At 25.3% G+C, this 16,527-nt stretch overlaps 1 protein-coding gene across 2 annotated transcripts in view; it reads right to left on the bottom strand.

Moving 5' to 3' along the window:
- Nucleotides 1-16,527, bottom strand: part of LOC129963518 (ras GTPase-activating protein 1-like) — a 35,473-nt gene that overhangs the window by 11,692 nt on the left and 7,254 nt on the right. Inside the window, exons 5-16 of one of the 2 annotated variants that reach the window (XM_056077950.1) lie at nt 15,818-15,935; nt 15,473-15,557; nt 14,737-14,881; nt 8,139-8,214; nt 7,908-8,055; nt 7,674-7,771; nt 7,441-7,514; nt 7,246-7,333; nt 5,554-5,789; nt 3,898-3,974; nt 3,622-3,794; nt 392-551 (exon numbers count right to left, since the gene is read on the bottom strand). In XM_056077950.1, the coding sequence (XP_055933925.1) occupies nt 392-551; nt 3,622-3,794; nt 3,898-3,974; nt 5,554-5,789; nt 7,246-7,333; nt 7,441-7,514; nt 7,674-7,771; nt 7,908-8,055; nt 8,139-8,214; nt 14,737-14,881; nt 15,473-15,557; nt 15,818-15,935 (1,478 nt within the window). The remainder of the gene's footprint in view (nt 1-391; nt 552-3,621; nt 3,795-3,897; nt 3,975-5,553; nt 5,790-7,245; nt 7,334-7,440; nt 7,515-7,673; nt 7,772-7,907; nt 8,056-8,138; nt 8,215-14,736; nt 14,882-15,472; nt 15,558-15,817; nt 15,936-16,527) is intronic. The other variant, XM_056077958.1, reaches the window with a different exon arrangement.

Below are 16,527 nucleotides of genomic sequence, written 5' to 3'. Positions count from 1 at the left end.
TAAGAAAACATAATTTGATTATATATTGATAGGAAATTTATCATTCAAGATTATAAGTCATTATTATATTATTAAATGATTAAATATATGGATATGTATCAAGAAAAGAATGGTGCCGAAAGAAGTGCAGATTTGAAGACATGTGCACACTTAAATTGCAAAAGAATTTCCTTTGAATATTAGATTGTCTCCAATGAGAAAGTCAATAAATTTTTGTAAAAAATTTATAAAAAATACATTACAGGGAGGAAAAAAAAAAAAAAAAGAGTGCTATGCATTGAACAACTGTAATATCCAACATAAACTTCAGCAGATAATACTTGTTAAAATATGATGAAATATTGTAAAAAAATAATTTAATTTTTAAAAAGAAAGGAAAATATAATACTACCTTCAAACTGAATTTCTCGATCATTCATTGTTTTCAAAAGCATCGCTTCTTTCTTTTCGTATCGGAATACTCTAAGAACTGCATTGGCAAGTGGAGTTCTGTCTCTATGACAAAGATCAGCCAATATGCTCACAACTTCTAAATCTTCTTCCATGATAAGCTGAAAGAATTTGTAGGAATATAATATATGATTTATAACACAAAAGGACTTTCTTAATATGTCCCTATTTTAAAAATTAGAAGTATTTTGCATAATTAAGTTTTCTATTCATAGCAGAAAAAAACATTAATTCTAATAAAAAGCCTACAATTTTAAACTGGAAAAAAGGAAGTTAAAACAACAAATCAAACATTAAAAAAATTGATATGTGCATCATTAAATTTCATGAACAAATGAACCAATATACAGCTAATTATGTTCAAGGAAGGTATAAACATTATTTAACGAAGAGTAAAATAATGTTTCTAATAACATATATTAGTTTTTAAAAATATGAGTCACATCTCTTTCACAAACTTATAAAACTTGATAGCTTCTAACAAACATTGACTGAGTTTGATTTATTAGATGCATCACCACTATGGTTTATTAAAAATAGTTATAAAAACTACTTCGATATGATGTCATTTTAGAAAGCAAACCGCAGATAATTTATATTGATTTATTATGTTTCCCTCCACATTCTCAATTTATCAAAACTCTTTATTTGGCATTCCATTTTAACCACTATCCATTTGAATATGAGTTGATTTACTAGTAAAATGAATAATGGTAATAAATTATGCTTTTAAGTACATGGTTGTAAAATAAAGTTTTGTAAGTATTTTTTTATATACAGCTACTTTATTACAGGAATTACAAAAGATGCTATTTCAATAATATGCATGAAAAGAGCATCACACAAAATCTGTAATATTAAACTGACTCACAAGGATATACTACAAAGAACAGGATCTCAGAAAAGATATCAAGTCCAAATGTGAGATTTTCCTTTTTGAAACTGACATTGTTATTGTAATAAAAAATAAAGATTAGTACAGGTTATCTAATTTTTAAATGGTTAATTTAAAAAGGTAAATAAAAACAATAGTTTAAGAAGGATCAGGAAAACAAAGCAGGTTTCCTGGGCACCATAAATAGGAGATGCAAATTTAAAGGGTAAAAAAAAAATCGAATGAATATAATTGAAAAGTTTTTGCTTTCTTTTTATTCACCTGCCAGATTTTTAAAAATTAAAATAAAGATCTTTACTCATTTTAATATGTCAATATATTCAGTTTATCTTAAAATATCTAATAAATAAATATTTCATATTTTTACTCTAATTTCATTGATGATATTGACAATTGAATCATGAACATTAAAAAATATTTTTTCATTGATAAGCGAAGATATATATATTGACAAAATATAAACTAATCTTGTGAATAGTATTTGATGAAACTATATATTCTAACTTCTTTATTTAGAGTAGGAGAAAAAAAAAATTAAAGCATATCTAAAATCTATTACACCTATTAAAGCATATTTGTATCCTCCAAGCTTTCCCATTAATCAGAAAAAAAAAGTTTACATAGGATTTCTATTAATTCAACAGAACGAAAACAGCTGGAAATAAATTTAGCTAAAAGTGAAAATGCTAAGCAAAGAGATTATAGGTAACAAAAATGCTATAGTGATGAAAGAGAAGTAGATAGAATAACAAACTATTAATTAAATATGTATGACTACTTCTTGAAATAGGATAAATTTAATAAATCAATTTTAGTTTCACATTTGTTTTTATTATTCAGCATAAAAAGTAAGGGATTTAATCATAATTAAATATTTTTCTATTTTCAATAATTGTGATATTAATTGCAGAATTAGATCCCCCCCCCCAATTTCATCCTACTATATATATATATATATATATATATATATATATATATATATATATATATATATATATATATATATATATATATATATATATATATTATAACACATTAACACATTGTAGGGGGAGATTTCTGAGAAAATTTAAGCCAGTTAAATCTTTGACTCTGCTTTAAAGCAGAAAGAATTCAGAATCAATATTTATTTGAATTTTATATTACTAACTGCTGATTAATTTGATACAAAAATTATGTTACTTATTTTTAAAATATGTTATTGAATTAGATTTTTCATATAATTCCTTTTATAATGAAAGAATTTTCTTTTATGCTTTATTAAAAAAAATTCTAAAATATAGTTTAATTTCTGACATTTAATTGACACTTTTCAATGAATAAATATATTGAAAAATGTTAATTGTTAAATTGTTATGACAACACAATTTTTATAAGAAAGTGCCTTGGATTTTCATTTTAAATAACACAAGAAATATTGTTTACTAATTAGTTTTCCCAGTATTTGATATCAGTCATTAAAATAAAAAAAAGGTAGATTATTGTGATATAGTAGATTACAAAAATAATAATAACAAACATGTGCATTTAAGTTCAAGCATGTAGAATTATTTAAACTAAATTTATATTCCACCCTCACAGCGTAAAGTTTCGGAGGAGGGGAATATAAGAACTTCAGTTAAAAAAAAGAAAGGGGGTACTATTTTGGTGTTTATTCTGAATATCATTTTGTATAGGTATTCCTCAGATAGCAATCAATTACATATGCAATAATCTCAATTTATCCACACTTTCATTTTATCAATATCTTTCAAAAACTAATAGCTGCAACTGCATGATGTTAAACTGATTTTCCTTTACTACAACCTAATAAAAGATAGATCAAACAATTCTTAGACATCATAAAAATGGTATTACTTCTTTCAAAGTCAAGAAAACACTGAGTAAAACTTCCCATGCTGTCTTTCTGCTTGCTTAAAAAACTTCACAGGTAATATGTACGATGCATTTCATTAAAAACCAATAATGCACTACATAATTCAATTTTCCATGCATAAACTTAAAATTAATTTTTCATTACTTTCAAATGGCATATTTAGATATCAAATAAATAGAATTTTGAATTTTACAGCAACTGCATTTCCTTCTAAATGCCATTGCACTTACAATATTTCTAATCTCGCACATAATTTGAAAATATATTAAAAGGAAAAATAAGAAAAAAAAATATGTATGACGTTATTTTAAGATGATGCTTAAGCAAAAATGTGTTAAATATCCTATTTATATATATATATATAAATATGTTGAATATGAAGGAACTACAAATGGTGTACCTCTTTTAAAGCATTATATTCAGCCAATGGCATAATAACTTCATGAATATAGCGTATTCGGACTCGCAATGAACCCCAGTCTTCTCTTATTGGTGGAGTCAAACCTCCAAGTGGAAACCAATCTTCAATTTCTTCACCACTTATTAAATTTTCTAATTCCACAGTTACTTCAGCTAAAAAAAAAAAGTAACTATTAGAAATGCTCATGTACATAATAAATATCCTGCACAAAAAAAAAGAAAATTAATTCAAAGTTGACAATTTCATATTACTAACCAATTTCCATGTCTTTGGAACGTTTTCCTTTATTGTACAAAGTGATAGAAAATGATGTTATATCAGATGGAATATCTCTAAAAGAAAAAAGAAAACAAAATAAATAATTATGATAAACTATTTCATTTGAAATATTTATTTAACATAATAATAAACAGAACAGAAGCTAAAGTTAAGATTAAATAATTGTGAACTTCAAAATTAAAATGATTCATAAATGTTTAAAAATATGGGCATATCTATACAAGCAATATTTTAAAATTCAGTCCAACAATGAAAATGAATATTTTTTTATGATATTTCTTAAATATAAATTGTACAAAAATGAATTACATCAAATCAGAATATGAGATAATATTTCCGGAACCAAATATATCTGGATTCCTTTGGCTTTAAGTAATTTTATACTTAAATAAAAAATATCATAAAAATGTAATTGAAAACATATTTTATAGTATTCTGCCTAATTTCACTTATTTAAAAAACATAAGTTGTTAGCATTTAGTGTGATGTGCAATTCTTTCCACCAACAATTTTTTTAATTTTCAGTTCTTTTAAAAATATCATTAGTTTGACTTCTGGGGACACTGAATAATTTCAGAACTCAAAAACAAGAAGAAAAAAGAATAAACAGGTGCTAGGGAAGTGCACTTAATATAAAAGCATTCTTCCTAAAATTTATTCATAAAAAGCAGCAAGAATTTCTTTCTATTCTATTTTTTCATTTTAATGAAATCATCCAAACTACATTGAGCTCATTTTTGTTTTATTTTACCAAAAAGCTGAAATGCTAATCTAAATATTTATAAAAAGTAATCACAGGTAGAAGATTCTACTAAAATGTTGTAAATGATAGCACGCTCAGTTTTGTATTCTGTCTCATATATCATAAGATCTTATGAAGTTATCTACAGCATTTTCACAAAAATGAAGAAGAAAAATAAGACCAAGCCACAAACATGTTTTCCACCCCATATAGAAAAAAGAGAGAAGGGGAGCTGCACTATCAGTTCCAATTTTTGGTATTTCAGCAATTTAAATTTGACACAACTTTATTTCAACATAATTCCTTATGTTGATATTCACATGTCAACCTATTTGAAAATACTTATATAGGTACATTGTAAATAATTGATGGAATAAAAGGACTTCAATCAATATACACATTAGATTTCTGTGATTCAAATATTAAAAATGTCGTTGGATATACACATTAAAAAATACAAATATATAACACAATAAATCCAGCATTTTATGAAATGATAAATTTTTAAGGGTGCTCTGTAAAATAGTCTACAAAAATACTCTTTCTTTTTTACAAACGCAACTTCTTATATTTACTAATGGGTAATAAATTTTAAAAGGAAAATATATATGTTAAAAGAATCACAGCTTTTCTTTTACATTTCTCTTGCTAAAAGTTTTGTTAGAAATCTTTTTTGGTAAATTGTAAACAAGAAGAAAAAAAAATTACTAATGATGCTTCACTAGAGTAACTGCATCAATTATTTTATAAAATGTTAAAAATATATTTAGAAAACAATAAAGAAAATGTTATTTGTTGATATTTATTAGATTATATAAAGAAGCAAAAGAATGAAAAAGAGCAACTTTTAAGAATGCCTTTTATTTTTCAGAGAAGAACTGATCACTTACTCTAGAATAAAGTCCTCTTCCCAAATTGGATCAGGAGGACATTTCACTTGAGTTCGACAAACTTTTACTTGATTAAGTGAAATTATACAAAAAGGATGAGGTACAAGTCTCACAGGCAAGCGGTGGGCTTCTAGAAGAGTCAAATGCAGACTTCGTACCTCAGTAACATTATGAGTTGGTGCCCGACCTCTAGGTAATTGGGGAGAACACAATGGTTTAATCGCTTGTATCCATTCCTGAAAAAAAAAAAAAAAAATGAAAACAAATTTTAATCAAGCAATATATAACAATACAAAATCTGAGAGTGCAGTGATAATGTTTAATATTATCAAATGACAAAAATTAGCTGGTAAACAAACAATTTTCAAGAATTTTTGAAAAAAAAGGAAGAAAATAAATAACTTTCAAAATTACCAGAATTTGAACATTATGTTATATTTCTAAAAACCTACAAAAATTACTCATTAAAATTTGGTATTCAACAGAATTATATAAGAGTTAAAATATTCTCTTGTCACATAAACCAGTCAACATTATAAATCCATCAAAAACTACCCTCATGATTTTTCAAAACAGGATATTTATATAACCACAGTGTACCATTCAATAACCATGATATATACTAATAATAGCAAACCTGATCAAATATAGAAAATCTAAAATAAGTATTGCAAATTTAATCATAAAATGGATAATTCTCTAAATCATAATATCAATTGGAAAGATGTGTGAGCTATGCCCCTATAGCAATCTATCTTAAGTGCTAACAATGCAATATTCAAATCCTCAATTGTCTTCAAAAGGTATATGACAAGTTACCATTTCCCATCAAGATAAAACTAGATACGTTCAAAAGGGTTTAAACCAGGAAGTCTAGTTTTTCTATCAAGAATATCCTTATCGTCAAAAAACTTATTAACCCTTAAAGAATGCAACACTTCATAAAAAATGAGATACTGTTGATAATGCTTGAATAATACTAAATGGAAAGTGCGTCATTTGAAAAATCTTTCTCAAAGTTTCAAACAAGAATTCTTGAAATTTGCATTTCATTGGTGATGCTTAGTTCAAAAGATAGCTATCAAGCAGTTATAATTCTATAGATTTACTAAAAGTATCAAATAATGTTCCTCATTAGAATTGGCTCTAGGATAATATTTGTCTCTAGCCTACTTGATACAGATTCAGTGATCTTGCTTCCAGAAATTGTACTTACATATTTTGATAACAAAGAAGAAACTTATATAAAATTTTACCATCCATTTACACTAAAGAATTTTTGGAATTTAATTTAAATAATAATGCATTGATAGATTTAATAAAATTAATTTTCAAATAGATTTATATCAATAATTTAACAAGTAAAATAAATATTATAAAAGTATACTCTTTTTAAAAATTTAGTTTAAAAAATAAAAACTACATCATTATGTTTGAAATATTAATACAAAATTTAAATTATTTGAAAGGATCCAAAATCAGCATACAATGAAATCAGATCATTTAAGAATAATTAATAGTAGTAAATAAAAATTGAGTATTTAATGATCTGTAATAGTTACCATAAACACTTTATCAACATTAATATTTTCATACATTAAATAATAAATTTAAAATTATTCAATGTTGAATTTAACATTCATATTACTATATATTAATGTATACAGCTAAAATTAAATTACAAAAAAATACCTGAGCTAAATCAGGAGAGCTGGCACATAAATAGTATACGGTACTAATACAAGGTAGAGCACGTTCAACTAACTGAAAACAGTTAGGTCTGCAATAATATAATATCAATTAACACAAAGAAAAATATCAAACATTTCAAAAAATAAGTATTCATATATCATAGATTAAATCTAACAAAGTAAGTTTTATTTGTACCTTTCAAACAGACTATCATGGACCATATATAAATAAGTGTAGCTCAGTTCAATTAACCCTTTTGGTTTTGTTCGCTAAAAAAGATAATTTTAATTTGAAAAAATACAAGACACTTAAAAAGTTGGCATTTAAATAAATGTGAGGTAGCCATGATTAAAATAACACTTCAGGATGTTACATTATTTTCAATTAAAAAAAAAATCATTTTCAAAACTATCAAATCTACATCTTACCCGAGGGTTATCAAAAAAGAGTAGTTGTTGCTCTTTGGCACTGAGAACAAAGTATAAATTTTTCCACTTGCGATTCCCTTGACCTGGGTTAAAACAACCTGAGAATTAAAGTTACGAAATATACATTTCAGTTTCTATAACACAAAAATAAAAGATACGTTTTTAAAGTAATATTATTTTTCCTCAAAATTAGAACATTTCATTTTATGTAAAACTAAAGACAAGAATTCATACTTTTCTTATTCAAATAGCCCTTCATTCTTATTCCTTTGTTGCGCTTAGCAATTCCAGATTCACGACTTTCTCGTAATGTTGCATATATATCTTGAGATTTCTGTTGAATTTCTTCAGCTTTACTGAGTTCCTTAGATTCATAAGGTGCCTGAGGGGAAACAAAGAAACCATAGAAACAAAAATAATATATGTTTATGATTTTTAACTTTTATAAAATTATAAGAATCTTACTTTAAGGACTGGTTCTCCAAGGTGGTGTCCTTCAACAATCTGTTCAACTTTATATCTGCTTATAACAGCTTCCAAACTTAATAAAAGAATCAAAATTTTTGATTGACAAAAAATATTTTTGAAACATATCATGAAAAAAATTGTTCAATTGCTCAGTATGCATAGTATATAAAAATCACAATATTATATCACATAGTAAATAAAAATCACATATCACGAAAATTATACAGAATGGTTCAAATGAAATGGATAGCATTCTACAAAAAAAAAATGTAAATTAGACCTGTGATAAAAAACTGCTAACTTAAAATGCAATTCCACATTAAAATGGTCGCTTAGATATAAGCATCGAAAATAGCAGAATTTCGAACTTTTTTTAGTGTATATATTTAATAATTAATCTTTTTAATTCTGCATGTAATATTTAAACCAATCATCAATCTAATGTATTCACTGCAATGAATATAATACACACTGTTCATTAAACTCGTCTATACAAATAAGTATTTAATGGCTCTGTCTTTTTTATAGCATTCTTTTCCCTTATTCCACTGCACAGGAACATTACATGCATCTCTTTCTTAAAATCAAGATTGACTAAGAGGAACATGGTGTAAAAAGAACTAAAACAGGAGTTGTAACATATAATTATCCATAACATAAAATTTTATTAGTGAATAAATATGAAAGCAATTTTCTTACATGAATATTTATTTTAATCACATGCTGTGTGATTTTTTTAATAACTCAAATGTTGCTTTGTTGATCTTTATTAATTATAATAAGGAATACAAATAATAATAATAATAATTTCTCAACCATTTTTTAGCAAAAATTAATTACAAAACTTGCTAAAATAAATATTGTAATAAATGTTTTATTTTATAACTCAAGTATAAAAAGTATTTAAGACTAAAAAAAAAAATGGCAAGAAAAGAAGTGAACAAAGCAAATATCCATTTCAATCTAGTGTAAAATTAAAAATTATTGCATCCCACAGTTACAATACACAGGATGTCATTACAATTTAGTACCTATAATGCCGTAAAATCATATGGCTACTTATGATATTTTTATTTTGTAATTAAATTATGAGGTTTCCTTAGGCATCAGCTAAACATTGAATGTTTATGAGATTATCCGAAATACTATTCTATTATGTATAATAACATTTCAAAGGAAGGTCTGTTAATAAAAATAAACACCAGCTTTTTTTTTTTTTAAATTGAGCTGCAACAACGGAAAAGCAAATTTTGAAAAGTTGCCAGAAAGTTTCTAAACTAGAAGTCAATAAGAACATTATAAAATGTACTTTGTGCAGAAACTGTCAATGCTGTGTTAAAATGTCATTCAAAATCTGGTGGAACAAATTTTCTGTATGCATACACAGTATAACAGAAAGTGTGCCAGTTATAACTATTTTGTTGTTATCAGTGAAAAAGCAAAGAGATGCAACAATTCAATATTACGAGAAATAATGATATGTCAAATAAATGTTTATATTTACATACAGAAAAAAAAAAAAAAAAAACTATGTTTCTTTATGATTGCTTAGAATGTTACAAAAACAAATTCAATGTTAAGGGGGAAAAAAGGATATTGGGCATTTACCTCAAGCTCTCTAATTTAAAGTCAATCTATATTATGGACTCAAGTGAAATAAAATACAAAACAACATTCTTGCTATCCTGATATCAGATAATGATAATAAAAAGCATCAAATCTTCCCCCCTCCCCGCAATTCATACATTTAAGCATTAATTTATAGAACTTCTGTATTTTTCAGTCATCAGTTTCACTTTTTTTTTTTTTTTTTTCCCTTTTGCAACAACTTAATTTGCAAAGCTGATTTTCATTTGTTAGATTCTTTCTTTGAACCTGGAATTTTTTTTTACTTTCTTAAAATTTCATAATATCTTATATGCGCTAATTTTGCATATTGTCGGTCAATCCCCTGAGATCGTAATATTTAAGACATCTCCATAAAAATTCATGCTCTCACATATAATTCTTAAACTAATTAAACAATTTCCTTTCAGAGTTTTAAGAAGCATATGCTTTTTGATACTAAATTCAGTTTTCAGTTGCATTGCCTTGTGACAATAAAATAATTATTTTTTACAACTTCCCAAGAATTAGAAAAAAATTTTTGAAACTCAAAACATTAGATTAGAACTAATCTAAATAAATGAAGATATTCTTTGAATTTATTTTCTAATTTTTCAAAAAAATTTCAAATTCATCTTTGCACATTTTGAACATGCAGTAGAAATTTGTGCTTTCAAATAAAACAAATCAGCCATTCCTTCCTTACATAATATGGCACTGTTTTTTAATAAATGTAGATTTAAACAGCTTTTAAAATGGCAATAATTAATCTGATACAGCTTTTAAAAACACAATATTTTTGGACATGCATTCATTTTTTTTTGTAGTATTATTCAGAAAAAGGAAATATTTTCCTTAAAAGATGTATCAGTTTTATTTTCAGTAGCTCTATTAGCATTCAAGTAGCTGAAAGCCACTATTCCATTATCAGCATTTTTTTAAAAATCTGTAATGCAAATTAAATTGATTTATACAGTAGAAAAAGGAAGCGAGTAAAAAAGTGATGAGATTCTGCAAATGATGTTACTTGATTTTTTTTACAGCTATAACAACAATCTTTTAATCTTGCCACATTTAACAGGGTGTGTAGCGTGAAATGGATGCAAAAATTAAGCGCCTTTAAGCACTTTTTAAGCACCTTAGCAAAAAAAAAAAAAAAAAAAAAAAAAAGAAAGAAAAAAAAAAAAATTTACTTTTGTACATGCATGAATACATAAAATCAAGAATTTTCTACTCATTGAATTTTTTGTCTTATAATAAATTACAGTTTTTATTACATTTTTTAATATCTGTTTTTAAATTTTAATTTTTGATTAAAAAACAACTTTTCAAATGTTAATCGATGTTTGGATGTTGAATCCAGTCTCATCATTTATTTAAATTGCAAAATTATTTTCAGCAATAATTAATACAAAGAAACTCTGAAAATCTGAATTAAGAACAAACTGAATAAAATCAATATATGTTATAAACATTAAAGATTCAATAATTGGTAAATTCAATAAAAATGGATTCATAAAATTATTTTCACAAGACATTGGACAAAAAATTTTTTTTGTTAATTATACAAAAAAAAACTATAATAAATTAAATATTAGCTCAGAAAACTTAATTTATTAATACTAGATATGCTGACAGATTCTTATCAGAATAATTTTAAATTTAAATTTTAAATTTTTTTAAAAAATCAGAAAAAATATAGTTAAATAACTTTTACGTCTTAATAATTTTTACTTTTTTTATGTGTACAATTTTTAAAAAATTACACACAAAAAGTAACTGACTGCTTCCCTTCCCTAATTTTTAAAATACTCAGCCCAAATTTTAAAATTAAAATGACAAAAATCTGACAGTATTATTTTGTATTGATAAATTAAATTTATTACTACATACAGCTTTTATTTTCACGTTAGTTTTGTTAAAAATGATTATATAAGACATTTTTCATTCATATAAATACTTATATGAAAGGAAATAATAAACATAGAAACAAGAACATTATAATTACAACTAATTAGGTAGGTAAGTAGAGAAGCATTATCATTACAGCTAATTTTACATTTTTTAAAAAAAACTTCACATTAACAATTCCAAATTCTACATCTTATAAAAGTTTTTTTTTTCTTTTCTATCTTACTTTTTTGAATGTTGTTGCAGTTCGATACAAAATCCTTTTCTAAATTAGCTTTTCATGACAGTTATTTAATTTCTATAGAGTATAGTATATTTGGGTTGCTGAATATATTCAAGGGAAAGTCGGTAGCATTCATTTTCTATGGAGGATAACTTGCAACTGCTGTATTCAATACTTTCTGCTTGTGTTCACTAATGGATTTCTATATCAGGTTTCTTTATCGGAATTAATTCCAAACATATGTACTAACTATGAATTTCCTTCTTTAGTTCTAAAAAATTGGTTTACAAAGAAGAGGGGTAAGAATTTTTTGATGGAATGAGTGTGGCCGGTATTTTTCTGAAGCTTTAAAAGATGAAATCCATCAAAATACTATAAGACAAGGACAGACTAGAAAGCTGTTAATGGGAAAATCCTTCTATTACTATCACAGTTAATGCCTGTCCGACAAGGCCATATAAATGAGATGTAACAAAGCAGCAAACAAATTCACAGAAGAGTGTCGGGAAATATTGTATAAACACCTTTAAGATTTAAAAATAAATTTCGTGCCATAATATTCCTTATGTTATGTGGGAAGTACGTTACAAATTTTAACTTTGGAATTGAATTTCTAACTAAAATTTTACAATATCCTTAGTGAACCTCTAATATCCAAAAAGTATTTACCCACTAAATTTCACGTCCTTTATTTCAGTGATTCTCCGTATTAATCAGGCAAATCTTTATATACTGAGAAAGAAAAATTCGCAGGGAAACCAAAAACTGTGTACAAGTAACAAAGAGAAAGAAAAAAAACCCTTAAAAATGATATAATCTAAATCATAAAGGTTTCTTAAAACTTTTTATTTCTTTTAAATTTTAAATATCAAACCTGGCAGAATTTAAAAAGAAAATAAAAACTATCATTTGACAAGGTTGGTTGAACAAATGATAATTTTCAAAGGAATGAAGATATTTAAAAAAGTACACCGCAAAAGAAATTATTGAAAACTAACACCTTCAAATTAAAATTTCAACTCACTAGATTTTGAGCAGTCAACTAAAGTAATTATAATTGCAATAAATAATTGTACAATAAAATCCCTTTCGCAATCGTTCAAAACAACATATTAACGAGAATGATGATTGAATATGCAATGAAACATCACGGTAATCAGAATAAAAGCAGTTAAGTATCACAAATATCTTTCAAGTGCACTTTAGAATAACTTCTCCCATCCCTGATGTGTCTATTTCTTTTACACACAATACTGTCTTATTTTTCATCAAACGGAGCTAATCTGCGTAGTCTTTAAGAAAACATAAAGAGTTGAACATAAAGTCACCTGGCATAACTAAAATAAATTATTCGCTATTTAGAACACTAACTGTAAAAGAAGTTCAAATGCGTTTCTAGTTGCAACCTAGGGCTGTTTTCCAGTTCTGCATATTTCGTATTTCGCTCTTTTGGAATAATCATTCTAATACTTCAACATACGCTGGTGCCCATTGTTGAAAAAAGGAGTGAAAAAAATTAATTAAGCATTTTCTTAACATCGGTTGAAACTCCTGTATCCTTTCACTGAATGTTTTCCTTTCATCTTTTTTGATATATCCAATAAATAAAAAATTTTGACTTTTATCAATTTATCGTATTCATTGCCTAAGGAAACAAAAAGGAATATCTTATTTGTACTTCTCGAGAAAATTAAGCACTCCTCCAAAATTAAGCACTTTTAAGGTGCTTAAAAATGTTTTTCAAATTTAAGCACTTTTTAAGGCCTTTCATGGTGCTACACATCCTGTTTAAAGAGATCAGTATTTTTTAGATAGGGGGGGGACTAAGAAAATTAAAAATTCCTAGTACTTTTCTAGTTTTTATGGAAAATTTTAAAATTCCCTGCATTTTCCCTGTTTTAAAAGTGATATTTAAATTCTTTATGTTTTTTTCATATTTTCTAGTGTTATAGTAGTCCTGATTTGGACTTTCATACATAAAAACTAATGAATACTAAATAACTGAAAGAAGGACTAAAACAACAATGCTATGCTTTAGTTCAAATAATGATTAATTTGTTTGAAGATAACAAAGATATGTCTATCATGAATGATAAAAGTCATTCCAGGTTGAGTTAATCAAACAAAAGTACAGGACTGATCTATGAAAATTCAGAATTGCACATGAGATTAAAGATATTGCCATAGTAACTGTTAATTCATCAAGCACATGATTTTTTATCAAGAAATAGAAATTTAAAAATTCATGAAATAATAATTTTAAAAAATTACTGACATTACAATTTATCTGTAAGAACTGATAAGATAGAATATTGTTTCTCGTAACATTTTTAGGCCATTTTTGTTGGAAGATGGTTTTGAAACAAAATTTTAGAAATGAGAAAGCAATATATATCTCACTTTTATACCAAAGCATATATATATATATATATATGCTTTGGTAACAACAATATTAAGACCTTGCTCACTTTCTATGATTTTTTTAACAATATATTTTTACTAATTAATTCCACACTTTGGAATTATCATACAGCTTTATTGATCTTCCGATAAGCAGTTTGTATCTTTATGACGATTTGACATTTTATCCACAAGAAAGTAAATCTCTCACACTGAAAGAATGAAATACAACTATATGAGGCAGAATTGGAGAAATATTTAAAAATATTTCAGGAAAAGTAGAAACAGTTTAAGAAAATTTTGCAGAAATGCATTAGTGAATGACAAAAATATTAGCACTGCAGTGCATTAAAAAAAATACACCTGTAGATCACCCTGTATTGTCTACAAGAATGACTATAAATATTAAGCAGATTCTTGAAGAAACAATTTTTAAACTTAAAATTAACTTTTTACCTGTCAAAGCATCTTCCTCCCATGATGTATCTGTTTCCTCTTTTTTCTATTCGAAAACGTTGAATAGTATTGTTAATATGGAAGAACAATGAGTAGTTTCCAGGGGAATTATCACTAGGTCTCACTAAGAAGCTTCCAGGACCCACTGGAACAGAATGTAAAAAATAATTTTCATTGATATTCAAAGCCTTAAAACAAAAGAAAGAAAAGATTTTCATTAATTGTAACTTTTTAAGAATAAATTATTACCCAAAGGAAGCTGTTACACAAAACAAGTGAATTTTTTTTGCATACATTCATTAGAAAATACCATTTTTTAAATAAAATATTTACAAATTTATAATAACAATGGCCATTGTATAAAACATTAATCAGATCACTAATTCAACATTAATCAACAATAGCAAAAATATATTTGATTTATGTATTTAATAATTTTTCAACAATTTTGAAAATTTCAATGTAATTCAATTTCTAAGAATAAGTTTAAACCTGTAATCCATACCTATATTTTTTATAGATGGAAGCACATTATATTAGTTCTTTTAAAAAATATTACATATCTTACAAATTTATTATTAAAAAATAATAAAATGATGCTATTAGATTAGAATGTAAAAAAATTTTTTATATATCTTTATACCTGTGTTTGTAATATAAATTATTGCAATACATTTTTATCCAACATTAGGAAAGAAAAATAAATTATAATTAAGAAATAATTTCCATGACTTACTCTTTGCAAGTTTTTCCACGGCAGCTTCTTTACTTATAGTTCCATGAAACCATGGATAAATCTCATTGGGATCAACATCATCATCCTAATATGCATAAAAATATCTCAATATTAGGAAAACAAATTTAAAAAAAAATTATTTATTTAATAATGTAATCAATGTAGAATTTGAAGAATATAATATTGTAACTAATTTGCAGAAATTATTAAAATATAATGACTTAAATATAAACTTCCATATGTCCCCATATATATTTCAATACATAAAATTAATAAACAATAAAGTACAAAAAATTAAATTTAAAAAATAAGGCATTCTTTTCTAACAATAAATTTTTAACTCACCAATTCCTCAACAAGTTCTTTAAATACCAATCCACTTTCTTGAGTACGATGTAAAGTGCACCAAAGCCAACCATCTCCCATATCATTGTGTACAATAAATATATCACCTTTCAAAAAGCTAAAAGAAAACAAAATAAGATTTCAGAGGATATAATTACTTTCAAAATATATTATTCATAATTAATTATTTATATCAATATCATATTCAATGGAGAGAGGGTAAATTTTCTTTAAAAATATTATCTACTTTGAAAAACTAAATGCATTATTTTTAAAAATTATTTGAAAATGACATGGGAAAGCTTAAAATTAAGCAAATTACGCCACATTTATTTTATTCTATAAATTAAGAATGTCAAATTCTAGAAAAATGATTTAGAAGTCTTTGAATAATACAATTTCAACTGATAATTGCAAAAATATATTTTTAACATCAAATTCAGAAAAAATAATTTAAAAAACATTAAATGATAATGAAATCCTCATTGACAATCTATAATTCTAACCTTGCCCTCTTCTCTTATCTATAATCTTTGATATTTGTTAAGAAAGAAGTAAAGAAATTGTTGAATGTCAGCAATATATTTTAATCTAATTTTTAAAATTATTTGGATATCAGTAATTTCAAGATTGATGAAAAATAATTATGTATAAAGCTGATTCTAGTTATACAATCCACATTTCAGAAAAAGAATTGCAAATGTCTCATG

The sequence above is a fragment of the Argiope bruennichi genome, chromosome 1 (genome assembly GCF_947563725.1).
Source record: "Argiope bruennichi chromosome 1, qqArgBrue1.1, whole genome shotgun sequence".
In the NCBI taxonomy this organism is placed as follows: Eukaryota; Metazoa; Arthropoda; class Arachnida; order Araneae; family Araneidae; genus Argiope; species Argiope bruennichi.
This window is presented reverse-complemented; position numbering and strand designations above follow the sequence as displayed.